Source organism: Rousettus aegyptiacus, unplaced genomic scaffold (genome assembly GCF_014176215.1).
Source record: "Rousettus aegyptiacus isolate mRouAeg1 unplaced genomic scaffold, mRouAeg1.p scaffold_m13_p_15, whole genome shotgun sequence".
Lineage (NCBI taxonomy): Eukaryota > Metazoa > Chordata > Mammalia > Chiroptera > Pteropodidae > Rousettus > Rousettus aegyptiacus.
The window spans coordinates 28,608,450-28,623,664 of NW_023416290.1; the positions used below are offsets into that span (position 1 = coordinate 28,608,450).

The 15,215-nt window shown below is 42.0% G+C and overlaps 1 protein-coding gene across 1 annotated transcript; it reads right to left on the bottom strand.

Moving 5' to 3' along the window:
• Positions 1 to 220: 220 nt before the first annotated feature.
• Positions 221 to 12,114, bottom strand: GEM (GTP binding protein overexpressed in skeletal muscle). Its single transcript, XM_016156177.2, has 5 exons — positions 11,999 to 12,114; positions 10,146 to 10,485; positions 4,010 to 4,086; positions 3,054 to 3,258; positions 221 to 1,562 (listed from the first exon to the last, which is right to left on the bottom strand). Exons 1-5 carry the CDS (start codon positions 12,017 to 12,019, stop codon positions 1,285 to 1,287), a joined length of 921 nt encoding a protein of 306 aa, XP_016011663.2. The 5' UTR covers positions 12,020 to 12,114; the 3' UTR covers positions 221 to 1,284.
• Positions 12,115 to 15,215: the final 3,101 nt, after the last annotated feature.

Sequence of the window (15,215 nt, forward strand, 5' to 3'; positions counted from 1 at the left end):
ATTATATCTGCCAAAATATTTACTTTACATTACTGTGAATCCTTGTTCCAAAGAAGAGACATCAAGGATACTTTTTAAAACAGATAAAGACTGTTCTGTTGGTAATAAAAAGAAGTAAAATAATAAGTGTATTTCTTTAGAATGTGCTTATCTTAAAAGCTATATCAAAACATGTAATTATAATCACCTTGGTTGGGGAGAAAAAACATTTAAGAATCTCTTTTTTTCAAAGATTTTATTTCTTATAAGACATAGAGGTAAAAACTTACATATCCTGAAAAAGATAGAAAATGGTAATAAAATGGACATTTTTCTTATTAAGAAATATGTCATAGATATGTTTATCAAATGATATTATTTTGCAAAATAACAATAAATAGAGCAGAGCTATGGCATACAAGAGTTAACTCAAAGTATTATAAGTATTTATGTTTTGTGTTTTATAAAAATTCAGACCTTTGATTATATTTTTAAATTTGGCATTTTGTACTCTTGGTTATCATTAACTCAGATTTTAAAAATATTTTTATGATGGCTCTATGATTTAAAAAACAATGAAACACAAAAGTTGGTTTGACTAAATAGAATTTGAGTAAAATAATTTCCCCTGAATAAAAAATTATAAGACTCAAAAGTAAAGATATAATTTTTAAACACATTAACCCACATATGTGTTCCCAATTCTACAAATTTTTGGATCCCCAGCTGTGAGCATTGAACACAATTGTTAGCTAAGCTTTAGTTTCCAGCAAGGTCCATCATTTCTTTTCACAGCTTGATGGAGTGATAATAGTCATAATCATGACAAGCCCAGTTCTTCAGTCCTAGTATGTAAGATTCAAAGAAAGAAGTTCTCCCTCCTTTAAATAAACCCTTTGATGTGTTCTTGTATTTGTTTATAACCTATTGGCCTCAAATTCACGTATCAGAACACTGGAAAAAATTTTAATAATGAAAAATTACTGTTCTAGGCATTCTTTTGTAGGCTTCAATTCTCTACTATCCAAAGGAGAGAGGAAACCCATGTGAACACCAAACGCATCCTCTAATGAGTCTTGGGTATTCAAGTAGCAAGGTCAGGCTTTTCCTGTAAATAAATACTGACTCTTTACGAAGATCTTTCATTTCCCATGCATTTTGTTGCCCACGAGGGTAACACAATTCCCAGCTGTACTAGGGGAAGCCACATCTAACGATACTTAAGGATCCAATCTAATATAGATTATCAGTCCCAATGGCCCTCAATGACATCCATCAGGGGGACATCTGGGGGGCTCTGGGTGCCTAGAGCACCGAGAGGTCATGGCAGGATTTGGACTTGAGCTTGAAAGCCATATTCTTGTTGTTTTTGGCCACAATCTTGCCCCAGAAGCGCCTGGCTTTCCTGGGGATGCTCTCCCTCCTTTTTTGGTAGGCTAGCCGCCGCTCATTCTTCTCCTTGCTGTCCCGCCGAAGGCGGACCTGCCGTACGATGCCCTCAAACAGCTCCTTCACGTTGTGCTGGACAACCGCAGAGGTCTCAATGAACTTGCAGTCAAACACCACAGCACATGCTCTCCCTTCTGCGAGGGGGAGAAGAGGAGAAGAAAGTCAGAGGGGCAGCAGAGTATGATATACCTTACCTCACATAGCCAAGCTGGAGGACTGCTGACGTTAAATGGTCCTCAAGGTAATGAGTGTCACAGGCAACTGTGACACGTGTCCTCCCAGGACATAAATAGAAGCAAAGAGTCTCACAGGAAGATTCCTGGAAGCTGGAGAGATGGGCTTTAGATCTGGCCTACGAAATTCACTGTGTGAAGGTCCCAGTTCATCGAATATAATAAGATTAATTATAACAGTAAAAACCATAGCCTTAATTTATTGCACTTACTATGTGCTAGTAACTGCTTTATAAACATTTCTTAATGCTCACAACAGTCTCGAAAAATACATTATCCTTTACAGGTAGAGAAGAAACTTGAGGGGAAGGCAGTCATTTAAATATCTGAGGGAGTATACAAAGCCAATAAATGGCAGGTGTTAATCCAGGCCTGCTTTATTCTCAGTTTTATATTCTTAACTCTCCTCTGACTCAGTTTCCTGACTGAAAACAAGAATGCTACTACATGGCTCTCTCTCAACAAAATATTTTTTAAAGTTTTGATGAGAAATTTTGAAAAAAAATTGAAGACATCACAAATATATGATTCAATTACAGAAAACTATACAAACAAGCTTTTCTGAAACAGTTTCAATTTCAAATGTTCCGTTGTGTTTAATAATCATGTGTCCAAGTTTTGATTTGAAAAAATGATCACTGTAGACACTCATTCAACATTCCCAAACTAGTTGTGTCCATTAAGTCTTCAAAATGTTTCTTTTCTCTTGAGCAGAGCCTGGCAATGCAGTATTTTATTTTTTAGCATTGTACCGAATCTGTATTAACCTCTCAAATATTAAAGGCCACAGAAGCACTTGGGTAGTCACTCAGTATAAAGGAATTATGCCTAAACTAAATGTGAGGGGAAAAAATGTGTGTGGCATCATTAAACTGATGTCTTAACTGAAATTTAAGAAGCCAAGGGTGAGGGGTGGGAAGGTGTTTCTAGGGTCTACAGGGAACAGAGACAGCCAGAGTAGAATTCTTATGCTCAATAAAACTCTTCACCACAGTTCCCTTAAATCAGAATTCCCATCCTTCTTTGATGAAGATGCTACTTCCACTTCCCTGAACTCTTGAGATCTCCCTAGAGAATAGAAAGAAGCAGGAAAAAAGGTTGGAGACTGCCAATAAAGCCCTGAGCATAATCTCTTCGCTAAAGAATTCCAGGGAAACCCTTGTGGGTGAGGAGATTGGAATTCTGCAGGTAGACAAGATGGATGAGGGAGCAGCACCCAGCAGATGACCTAATAGGAATGTAGGAGTCTCAGAGTATATATAAAACTCCACGTAGCTTTTTAATGAATCCCTGGTTCCAGCTTCATGAAAGAGGAAGTGAAGAACACCTGTTTGAAAGAAAATGCAGGTGAACCAGAGATTGTTTCTATGGCATTAGCACCACTCCTCTTACCTGAAACAGACACTTCCCGGCATCGCACCAGGTCACTTTTGTTGCCAACCAAAATAATAGGGATATCTTCTGTCTGGCGGGCCCTACGGAGCTGGATTCGCAGCTCAGATGCCTTCTCAAAGCTGGCTCTGTCTGTGATGGAGTAGACGATCAGGTAGGCATCACCGACTTGCATGCAGTGGTCTTGGAGGCACTCGTTCTCCCCCTAATGAAATGAGATCTTCCATGAGCACAGGTTGGCCTAGTAAATGAGGCATCAATTTACAAAGAAACAACACATGTATCCTAAAGTACCCTTGCTGATGTGAGAAAGGAAGAAAACTTATTCTAACTCCCAAAATGCCTGCCAGACCCTAAAGTACTTATGCCAAAAAGCTTTTACTGTTCAATTCCTCCTACAGCTTGACTTGATAAAGTATACAATGGCTCTGCCAAACATTATTTCCAATTTCTATCTAAACTACTGAAAATGAGCCTTATCTGACTTCCGAAAAAACCCTTTTGCCTATCCCAAGTGATAAAATTAAGAATCCTTTTGTGAGAATAGGAAGGTTCTCAATAAATAAAAAGTCTAGCACATATGCACAGAAGCCCAACATCTTTAAAAATCAAATGTTGAAGACTAGTATTGAGAATGTCAACTTCAAGTAATATGGTTTTATACAGTTTAAAATTATCATTCGTACTTGTTGGCACCTTCCCTAAAACAAATATTTTTTTTTGTATTTTTGAACAGAATAAGGGCAAATCACTGTAACTTGCTTGTTATTCAGAGCTCATTTGTGAATCACCCGTTCCTTAGAACAGTGTCATACTTTAAAAGCAAAAGCTTTTAATCAAGAAAATGAGCCTGCCTCATCTGAAACACCAAAAAGTGCAAGATCATTCTTGCATCGAACAGCCTGTTGAAAGGCAAACCCTGAAGGAATTTACAGAGAGCTCTGGGCTCTTCATACCTTATTTTCCCACATGTCCAGGAGTATGATTGTTGCACTTTCCCCATCCACAATCAGTGTTCGCTCATATGTATCTTCTAGAAAGGAAAGCACAGTGGTATTGGACTCAGGCAAATAGGTAAAAACTTTTATATAAGAAAGTCATGTAGAAAATCATGCTTGAAAATAAATGTGCCAAATAAGCAATTAATTATAAACGTAGATAAAGGCAAGTTGCTAATTTTTATCACCTTCAACAACATTCTATGTATATTCCTCCAGTACTTACTAAGTGGAATGCCTAAGTCTGCTGAATGTGTATCACTAAACCACTGGAGTGAAAGACATTTGTTTTCCTCATTCTAAAACCTTTCATATAGGAAAATCATTTGAGTATAAATTTACTTTAGAGCTTTTGACCCAGATTCAAGCTCTGATGCCATGAAAAAACACTAACTGTCCAGTGGCACTGTAAGCCCTGTTCGTAAGCCTTACATGGAAATCCACTGCACCTTGCAGTGGGGTGATTACTGAACATTCACTGGCAATTTCAGAAACTTTGAGCTCAGAGACATTTCTTTTGAGACATGCAATAAAAAAAATCTTGAAACCATCCCTGTTTTGGCTGAAGATTTCTTACCAAAAAAACAGCAGCAACAACAACAACAAAAACAGTTCCCTAGGCATAAACAGCCTTGTTTTTCTATCTTAAGTACAGCAGAAGTTCAGCCTTCAGCTCTCTACGTGGTAATGGAAACTTTCCTCTATGCACTTGAGCCCAGGTCAGGTGCAGAGGAAGGGCGAACACAGTGCAATGAGCCAGAGCAGCTTGAGCCCGGGAAAATCGGGCAGGCAGAGATTGAATTAACTCGGATTTTAACAAGAAGGATTCCATCAACTCCATACAAGTGGGCCCATCTCTACTCTATTCTCACAATGAGGTTTCCTATTTTGAATTTCATCATTTGAAACGTAATTTTCATAATTACTTTTGAAATCATTTTTCTTGCTGTTCCTTTTGCCGGGAATCTGTTCCCTCAAATATTCAAAAGATTTGTTCCCTTACCTCCTTTTGGGGAAGGTGCTCCTTGTCCATTTATTTAAAATTGCAATACTTACTTATCATATTATTTTTTGTCCCTCTCATCCCCCAGAATGCTATTAAGGCAGAGATTTGCATCTGCTCTGTTTACTGCTATAACCTCTGGCACCCAGGACAGTGTCTGATATACTGCAAATGCTCAGTAAATACTTATCAAATGAATGAATGAATGAATAATACATACAGCACTGCGACTGAGCACAAGCAAACCTTAACTGTAATCTGAGTGCCATCTCCTATTAACCAGGTGTCTGTGGAACACTTATTTAAGCTCTCTGGGCCTCAGTTTCTTCATCTGTGAAGTGGGATTGATAAGAGTACCCACACCTTAGGGATGTGTAACAATTACATATATTAAGCCTGGGTACAAAGTATAAATGCAATAAATGTTAGCTGTTATCACTTCTTCAGATGGAGGCAGTAGGCTCTTGCCATACTTAGCATTTTCTACTATAAGTAAATCCTAGCTTAAGAGCACTATACAGTGAGGAGTTTCTAAAAAGCATTGCTCCTGGTTTAATGTTTCTTCATGTAGGAACTGGGATAGAAAGGAAAAACATGGACAAATGAGAAGTTAACTAGGGATGGCTCTGTGTTTCTGTCCGCTTCCCCACTTCCTTTAGGTATCATTCTTCTAATCAGTGGTGATGGTCCCACTGGGGCATTTAAAACCTGTTACGCCCATCATGTTTGCCTTCCACAACATTCAGCATAAATGGGATCACAGTGGGATGTATAATTTGGCTTACTAGATAGAGAGTAAGGCCTCATGACCTCAACAGGCAAATTTATACAACCAAATGGTTGTAGAAATCTGAGCCTAAGCAGATGAGGAGGTGCAGGGCTGACTGCTCGAAGTTTTTTCTCTTTTCTCTGAAAGCCCTCCCTGCACTCAGAAAACTCACAAAAGCACTTTCTCTGTCCTCAGCCCATCACTCAAAAGCATGTTCAAGGGACTCCCTTGAATCACCAGAAGTTCAAATACAAATATACTGTATTCCAATAGCTAAGGAAAAAAGTAAACAACCGTTCTCATGGTTTAAGTAAGATCAGAAAAGTCCAAAGATAAAAACAGACTAAGGACAGTGTCAAAGTAGAGCCAAAGTGCTTTGCTGTTCTGGAAGATTTCCTGACAGGATGATTCTGTCCAGATTTACTTCTGCCTGAAAATTGTGTTGGAAACTCCAGAGCCTAAAACAATACATCTTCACCCTGCTTTGTGCATATACAAACCCCATACCTGGCCTCTAGCTACCTACAAGCACACAAAGCACACAAAGATCCTGCTTGATAGCCTTCCACAGGCAGGAGAGGGCCTGCTTGCCTGCAGCTAAAGCTCTAGATTCTATTCTTCCCTAGTCACTCACCCTTTAGCTTTTTCAGGTGCTGATCAGGTGAAGAGAGGGGAGATAAAAGAAATAAAATTCTATAAGAGTCTTTTGAAATTTGCCCTGGGTTAACATGTGTGGAGACAGGGTTGAGACCTATGGGCTTATAACCTGGGTATGGGGAAATCCTCATTTCTCCACTGCTCTTGATGAAGGCTGGGGGTGTACATTCACATTCTGTATATCAAGAGAGACCATTCTGATGGGGCTGGAGGGAGTTTCTATGATTGGGTGATTATGGTCACTAGCCATTTTCCCTGGGCTAGTGTACTTCATTTGTCTTTCCTCATGTGACCCTTATTGCACTTGGAGGACCCTCTTGCCCAAGACTAACTCAAGTGCTATGTGTGGAACCTGCACAGGCATTCTCTTAATGCTGGAACCAGCTCCTGCAGCTCCTCAAAAGTTCAGAGGCTCCAGCATCCCTCTCCCCAAAACCTCTCAATGGCTTGCGGCTTTCATAGCCCCATGGACTCCAAGGAACCCTGGAAGGAACACCTGCACTAAGAACACCGTCCTCTCCTCTGGAGGCTCATGTCTCCTCCTTGCATCTCACCAGGCCCCAGTTAAGAGTGACCAAAGTGGATGGGGACTTCAAGCAATCAAAAGTACCAGTTTTGAAAGATAAGCCCAGGGAAAGAAAATGGTTGATTCAGAATTAGCTCTAACTAATGTTTGTTTTGTACTTGCTATGTACCAGGCACTATGCTACATTCTTAATACATGTTATCTCCTTTAATCCTCTTAGTACCCTACCAAGTAGGTATTATCCCTATTTTACAAGTGGGGAAGCTTGAGGAGTGTATCTCATCCAAGAGCATCTGACTAGGTCAGTGTGAGAGCTGTAGTCCAAACCCACATCACCAAACTGCAAGTCCAGCAGCTCATTTTGGTACTTCCTGTGTGCATGTACAGGGCCTTCTTGCCTATCCCAGGGCTTCCAAATCCTTCGGGTCCAGCTCAGAGACCACCTTTTCCATTAACCTTTTTCTGATTTCTACAGCCAGAAGTAGTATTTTCTCCTCTGAATTCCTACAGCACTGTCCTTGTGCTTCTTTCAAGACACTCATCACACTTATCTTGAGTTATAGTTCGTGTATATCTGATCTCTACTGCGTAGATTGTAAGCATCTGTAGGGAAGAAGCCTCACAACTCTATGCGTCCCCACAATGCTTCACCAAGTTCCATGTTATATGTTCAGTAACTGTTCAGGGATGAAGAATGAATGAATAAATGAATGAATAGCATTAAATGTGTACACAGCCATAAGATTATTGCAATATAACTATATTACATTCATCTTTATTAGGAAAAATAGTGATGAGATTATTGTGTCATTTTTTTTTCTGATGGTTGGTTAATACTGAAAAAAAAAACAATGTAGATGTGTGCCTTGGAAAACCCTCCTCTGGAAAACATAAAGCCACCCAGTGATTCCAATAGCCACCTACAGATAAGGGATTAATCCTAGACTGTATAAATTAAGTTATTCTAATAGGACACGTTAGAGAGGATGGGTCACCTGAGAAGCTTCTTGTTATCAAAGATCGTCAACTTGAAGAGATAAGGAAAGGAGTCTCCCCTCCACCCCGCTTAAACAGAGGTTTCCCTGCCTTCCCAAATCCCAGATACGAGTTAGTCTTCTTAACGCTTGATGTCTATGGAGATACCACCCCCTGCACAGATACCACTCCACTCTAATTGACAAACGCTTTTGAAAGTTTGTTATCCACTAACTTTTTCAATTCCTCCCTCTTAAAAAAAATAAACAAAAACTCTCAGTCGATCACTTTCTTATGTCAATCCTCAAAGCACTTAATTGTTACTTAAGGTCATTATGAATTTTAGCCTGCTCTGAATTTAGCCACTGACACTCAGCTACTTCCTAAGAGGTCGTGCCATACCTTATTCATCGCTGGGGACCAGAGAGCCAGGCATGTGACCAAACACAGCAGAAAGTGCTATCATACTTAACAGCATTTGGATGTTAAATCCAAGGGCTGCAGGGTACAATGAAGGAACACAGGATGTGGGTTCGATCATGACTAGGTTTGAATCCTGGCCATACCATAGACTAGCTTTTTCACCCTGTGAAAGTCATAAAACTTCATAAGCCTTGATTTCTTCACCTGTAAAATGAGAATATTAAGTGCCAAACTGGTTTAATTTTTGTAGGAATTATAAAAAAAAAAATGTTTGGAACTACTTAGCACAGTCCTGGCACATAGCAAGTTCTCATCAACAGTAGAATGAGAGCACTGCCAAACTAAAATGATAAAACTCCGAGTTTGAATCCCAGCTAACCCAGTGGGTGATTCTAGATAAGCCACTTGGTATCTCTGGGCTAGTGTACTCGGTTCACTCATTTGAGTATAGAAATTTTGTGAGGACCAAAATAAACAGTAGCAAATATAGGGCACCCAATAAAGTCCCTTTCCCATTCTAAATGAGCATTCTAGATATTAGTTCTTCCCTTTCTTCAACAGTGACAGCCATTCACCAGCCCTTACAATGAAAGAGAAAAGCAATTGTACAATCTATCTCTTGACTCTTGTTTAGCTATCACCCCTGAGTTCCAACATGAGAGGAGAAATTGATGTTCTGTCAATGAGTCATCATTTATAGCCCAGTTTAGGAGCTGCCTTATGAAGCAGTGAATTGCCAGCCACTAGAGACAGTCTAGAAGAATAAATGTTTAGTGGAAGTGGGCAGACAGTACTGAGGAAGGAGCAGGATTCTTACACAGCAAGTACAGGGCAGAACCAAGTCACCACTAAGGCATCTTCCTACTCAGCTATTCAGCTGTGAGTCGCAACCAAGAGTGCGGACAGACCATGCCACTTGGGCAAGAACTGGAAGGTTCTTTCATCATTTCTACAGCTGCAAATAGGGACATGCAGCCACCCTGGTCATGCATGCTAAGATGGAGGCTGTGGCTGAACGACACTGTATGAATGCCACTGACTACTAGGATCTTCATATTATATCTCAGCATATAATGCTATGTTTTATATGTATTTGAAACATAAATGCATTTTGGAGATTATGTCACCTTGAATCAGTTTTGGAAATAGGCAGTGCTTAAATAATAAATATTTTAAATGAGGCTGTACAGGGAAAATTATCTATAAAAACTGTAAGACTATACAAACATATGTTTCATCATTATAATTCAAAATATTTAAAAATATTATATTATTTCAATATTACCAATACAGATTTTAAACTATTTTACACCTCAGGAGATTCTAATATTGGTGGAAATAAACTAATAAAACAATTTTTCAAATCTGTTTTAGGGATAACCATTAAAAAAAAAAAAAGCTGTGTCTACACTGAGCTATTGAAAGATCCAGGTTGGAGTTAGCAAAAGCCAGAGGTCAGAGCCAGACCATCTAGTTCTGCTCTCTTTAATCAGTGTCCCCTAGTCCCTTTAGAACTGGAATCTAAGGCATTCCCTTTCTAGCCCAGGTTTTATCTATGAGCATTTTCATTTTCTTATCCCGCAGGCCTGTGCCAAGGCTTTTCTGGGGACTCAGTTCCCCAGCCAGGGCCAAGAATGCATAATCACAGTTCCCAGCTCTGCAGATAAATGACCCACCCACTTGTTCTTTCTGCCTGGACCATTGCTGATGGACAGAAGCCCACTGGGGCTGGACCACCTACCTCCCAGAACTTCACAGTCACTGTCCATGCTGTCATGCACACCAGCAAAGATGTTGGCGAGAGTGGACTTGCCCACCCCCTGTTCCCCTATCAGCACCACCCGGTAATAGGTGTTCCCTGACTCAGAGGAGATGACTGAGTCTGTGGAGTCAGAGGACCAGCTCCGGCGGCAGTGGTCCTCAGGGGCAGCAGAGTGATGGTTGTAGTGGCTGTAGTGATGGGGCTCTTTTTGAATGATCAGATGCCTGCTGTCAGCTGAGATGCTCCAGCGCTGCTGCTGTGGCTGCATGCCCACAGTGCCCTGGCGCATGGTGACATTATTCAGAGTCATCATTGGGCCCTGAAGAGCAAAGCAGCCAAGATGTTAGCATTAGTAAGCATGAGCAAGTGCTCAGGAGGCTAAAACACACACAGTCATCAGTGATATTCTATTAGATGCGGTGAGACCCAAAGAGTCGTAACATAAAGAACACCAATGAAACAGTCGTCAAACCCAGGCTTTCAACTAGTCTCTCTCTCTCTCTCTCTCTCTCTCTCTCTCTCTCTCTCTCTCTCTCTCTCTCTCTCTCTCTCTCTCTCTCTCTCTCTCTCTCACACACACACACACACACACACACACACACACACAGTTAGTAACCAGCTCCTCAGGCACACTGGCATTTGCAGAGAAAAAAAATACCATTAGCATCACCCACTGGCCTTGAGGTTCCTCCATCCTCAAGGAAACCTTGGGATCCCCACTCAGAGCTGGTACAGAGGTAGCCAGAAGGAACCACTCTTCAGAGACAGCTTGAAAATCAAGGCGTTAATGGAGCTGGGGACTAGAAGGACAGGTTAGCTGTTCTTGTCTAAACATGGCTCTTGACTGCACCAGCGTCCAGTGGGCTTTAGTGCCTTGGTGGGAAACACGTGGCAATGACATCACTCCCTCTGGCTGTATTGGACAAGCACTTATTGGAACTTCCATGTTTAGTAAAGTTGCCCTGATGCTCTCCAGCTGCCTGACTAAGGTATTATATGTGACTGGGTGGGGTAGGTGGGGATTCTGTTCAAGATTTATGCCTTAGCTCTGCCCTCTTGCCCACAGATATCAGTTTAAACATCCCAGCCCCAAGACTTGTTCTTCTGGCAGGGAAATGACTTGCTCACGTTCAGATCTATCAAATTTGCAGCAAAAATGCTTCACTCTTATTAAACCACAATCACTCTGAGAGTTCTTTAATTTAACTCAGATTTCCACCCTCTTGAAGCAAATCAAAAGTCCAAAGACTCTCCTAAATGACATTCAACAACTTGGCTACAACTTTCCCTTTGCAAGACGGGCTCTCCTTGCACGGAGGTGCGCCCTCCCAAACTGCTTGTGATAAAGTAGAAGCATTCTCATTTTAATCAGCTAGATCCACTCATGAGAAGGAGAAGCACATAGACCTTCCCCACACTCGCCCCACACTCCACACTCCAATACATCGACCTCTAGACAGGATGTCCTCCTGGTTTTTTACTTTTCTAAGCAGCGCCTCAGTTGGCACATTTGCATTCATACAACGAAAACATGAAGTATCACTGAGGGCTGCCCTCTGATCATTCAGTCTGTAGGAGAAGGTGACCCTCTTACTACTAAACTAAACTGAGGAACCTGATGATGACAGATGGTATCCTTTTCACCTTAAACTCTGCCCTACCCGGAAAACCAAGGTGCCGAAAGCATGTTCCAAGGATTCAGTTCTCAACTTAGAAAGTTTTGTTGGCTGTGAACGCCCACTCCCTCCCCAATCACCACCACCACCACCACCACCAGCACCGCCCCCTCCCGCGGCGGCGGCGGGAGGGCCAGTCCAGAAGCGACCCCTTACCTGGCTGGGCCAGGTGGGCATCCAGGTGTCAGTGCGTCGGTGCGCGGGTCACCGCCGGGGTCCCGGGCCACAGAGCACGGGGTGCTCGCGCGGAGCCGCCTTCCGCGTCGCGCCCACAGCCGCCGCCGCCCGGCGGTTTATAGCTCGCCCGCCCGCCGGCACCGGGCTTTTCCGTGACATCAGCACCGGCGCCGGGAGGGGCGGCTCTGCAGCAAACTCCGAGTTGCAGCAGTCTTGCTAAATTAGTTACTCGCAGTCATGTGACCCTCTCCCATTTGGAAAAATAACGACAGTTCAGTCCCGGGCTCCTTTATTTTGATTTATTTTATTTTTACCAGGTGGACGCAGGGAAATGGAAAAATACACTAAATGCCATTTCATCGCGCTTCCAGCAAAGCACTTGCAAGCCGTAGGGATAAAAGACGGAGATAGAAGCAGGGTTTGAGTTGCTAGCCCAGCTTGGCTAAAAACAAGGATCAGCGGGCTCTCAGAGACTGCACCCTCTTGCAGCCACCTTGAGAAGCAAGAGCTAGTGTTAGCTGCATCTTCTGCACGGAAAACAACCTCTGCCTGCCTCCTGTCACCCTCTCTCCGGAAGGAGGAAGGAAGAGTGTCCTACATTACTCTTGTTTCCCTTTTCTAACATGGATCCAGAGAGATGGTGCCAGAGAGAGGTGGAGAAAGGGGACAAGACCTTAAAAGGGGCAGTTTTGAAAAATAATTAGGTTCCACTACATTGTGGTACATGTTGCCAGCCCTCCTGCTTTGGGCCAGGATGCCGAGGTTCCTCAAGAGGGGAATTTAATCAGCATCCCAATCAGCAAGATCTCAGCGCTAGGTTGCCTGCCATGGCTGGACCTTGGCATGGAAACAGTGATGCCTCCCAGCCATGGGGTGGAGCCCTGAGCTAGTCATTGGGGCCCACATCCCCAGAGAGAGTCCCCTGAGTAAAGGGCACAGAATAATAACAATAACTACTACTACTACCATTTACTAAGTACCTCTGAGTACCTATACTTGATAGGTACTGTTAGGCCTCTCTATTACCACAGTTCTGCAAGGTGTATTTATTGTTACCCCCATTCTATGGAGGAGAAAAATGACGCTCGGCCACAGAACTTCCCCTAGGTTACACAGCTGGTATAAGTGGCAGTCAGGATTCAAAACTTGGTTTACCTGACTCTTTGCACTACACCACCAGCTGAAAGTTTTTAGTGAACTCTTTCTGGGAACATGGGCATCTCCCAGACACTGTATTTGGAGATGACACTGGCCTTTTCAACACTTGTGTCTCCTTTTCTAGCTATCTTCATCTCTGGGTTGGCTGGTGGCTCTAGGAAGCAGCCAAAGTCACCAGCATCTATTCAAGTGGCCAGACTCTTCTATGAGTAGAGTCCCTTCAGCTATCCTACAGTCAGTTATTTGCTTTGGGCGTTATCTAAGTTATAGCTGCTGAGACTTACCAGGCCCCAAGCTGGCAGGGACAGAATCCATGGACTTTAGAGCTCTTTTAGTTCTAGGTGACCTGGCCCAACCTCCTACTTATTTTATATCTAAGGAAACTGGGACACAGAGGGGTAACTACCACTGAGTTAGTACATGGCAGAGCTGGAACTAGAACCTGGGTTTTGTAATTTCCTGGATGGTGCCCTTCACTTTAATGGTTTTCCTTCTGGGCTTAGCCAGGAGGGATGGCTACAGATGTGGGGAAAGAAGAAGTGTGGGGGTTGAGGAGAAGGGGAGAGAAAGAGAGGAGGGGGGAGGTCATCCAAGAATATATTGACTCCATATTAAAACACATGTAAAGTAACTTGTGGATGATCTGCATTTCAGAAATGTCCATGCTTTTTACATGCTGAGTCTCCTACTCTGCCAACTGGTCTCAACAGAAATGTGGGTAGAAATTAAGAATCAGAGTTTATAAGCCTATCATATAGCCTCTCAATTCTACTTTTTGCCCATTAATAAGAACCTAAATCTTCACACTAATAACAACCTAATTCTATGCCTAGATAATGTCCACTATGAACTATTTTTCAATGGTATATGTAAGGCGCACAAAGAAAACAAACTCTAAAATTGGGGAGCATTCACCCCATTATTGATTGGGTGATTACAGCCATGTTGTGTTTGAATAAAAGAAACTCCCTTCTTAAATTTTCTGTCTCTCAAGAAGCTGAATGAGAAAACAACAACTTAGGGAAAATTCCAACTGAATGACAGTTAAGTTTGAGAGAACATTTAGACAAAAATCACAAAGGAATAAAAAGCATATTTGAGAGCCAAATTATATCCAGAGGAGTCTCAGCTACCTTGGCCAGGATTCCAGCTCACTGGAACCATCTGAGTTTACAGAGTAGAAGAAAAAAAGGTGGAATCAGGGCATTGGGAAGGTGGCAAGTTCTGAAGAGGAAAAAATGCCAGAATACTGTAGTCTCTTGTATGAATTATTCTCTTCATAATCCTTCTGCCAGCATTCAAAGGCTTTCTCAGATTCTAGCTAACACAAGGAAGAGCATGGCTAGGAGACAGAACACAAAACAACAAAAATAATGTTCAGTGAACTCCATGCATGCCTTATCTCTGTTAATATTCATCACCACTGCATTTACCCATGTTTCATGGTGTTGAGGAATTAGCAAAAATAACTTGCTCACGGTCATGGAGCTGGTAGGTAGCAGAGCTGTGCTCTCTGGGGCCACAGTCTCTACTACTGTTCTATTTAGAGTAGGGAATACACTTCAACCCTATTCCCACACTAGCTCCACCTCAACCTACTCCCTTCCTAACTCCCCTCGAAAGAGAAGTTTTTATTTGACTGAGAAAATGCTCCAGAGAATGGCAGTTTTGCAGTTCCTTTTATGTATTAGAATTAAAGGAGAAGGTATAAGGAGCATTACATGAAATCCACAGGTGGTAGATTAAGGAGGTGAGAGAAAATAAAGCAAGGAAATCTCTGGGATTAGATAAAAAGTAAAATGGAGAGACAAATACTTTTTTTAGGTGTTGGATACAGGATAGTTAATAAACATTTACAGTACATAGAAATGGTATGTGGAGAATAAGATAACAATGTGGGGTTCTGTGGTCTAGTGCTCTGGTACCTGAAGTTATGCCTTCGATGGGTCTGGAAAGAAAACTATTCCAACATTTCAAAGAAATGTTATCCTAGGGGCATAAGAATAGTGGACAAGACTCACTTAAGGTAAAGATTGAC

Bases quoted from the DNA above. Each gene is read 5' to 3' on its own strand.
- GEM (XM_016156177.2), bottom strand. From the start codon at position 12,019: ATGCCCACCTGGCCCAGCCAG. The intron at 10,486-11,998 runs GTAAGGGGTCGC...TTTGCTCTTCAG, and splicing joins TGCCCACCTGGCCCAGCCAG to GGCCCAATGATGACTCTGAA. The intron at 4,087-10,145 runs GTAGGTGGTCCA...TTTCCTTTCTAG, and splicing joins TGACTGTGAAGTTCTGGGAG to AAGATACATATGAGCGAACA.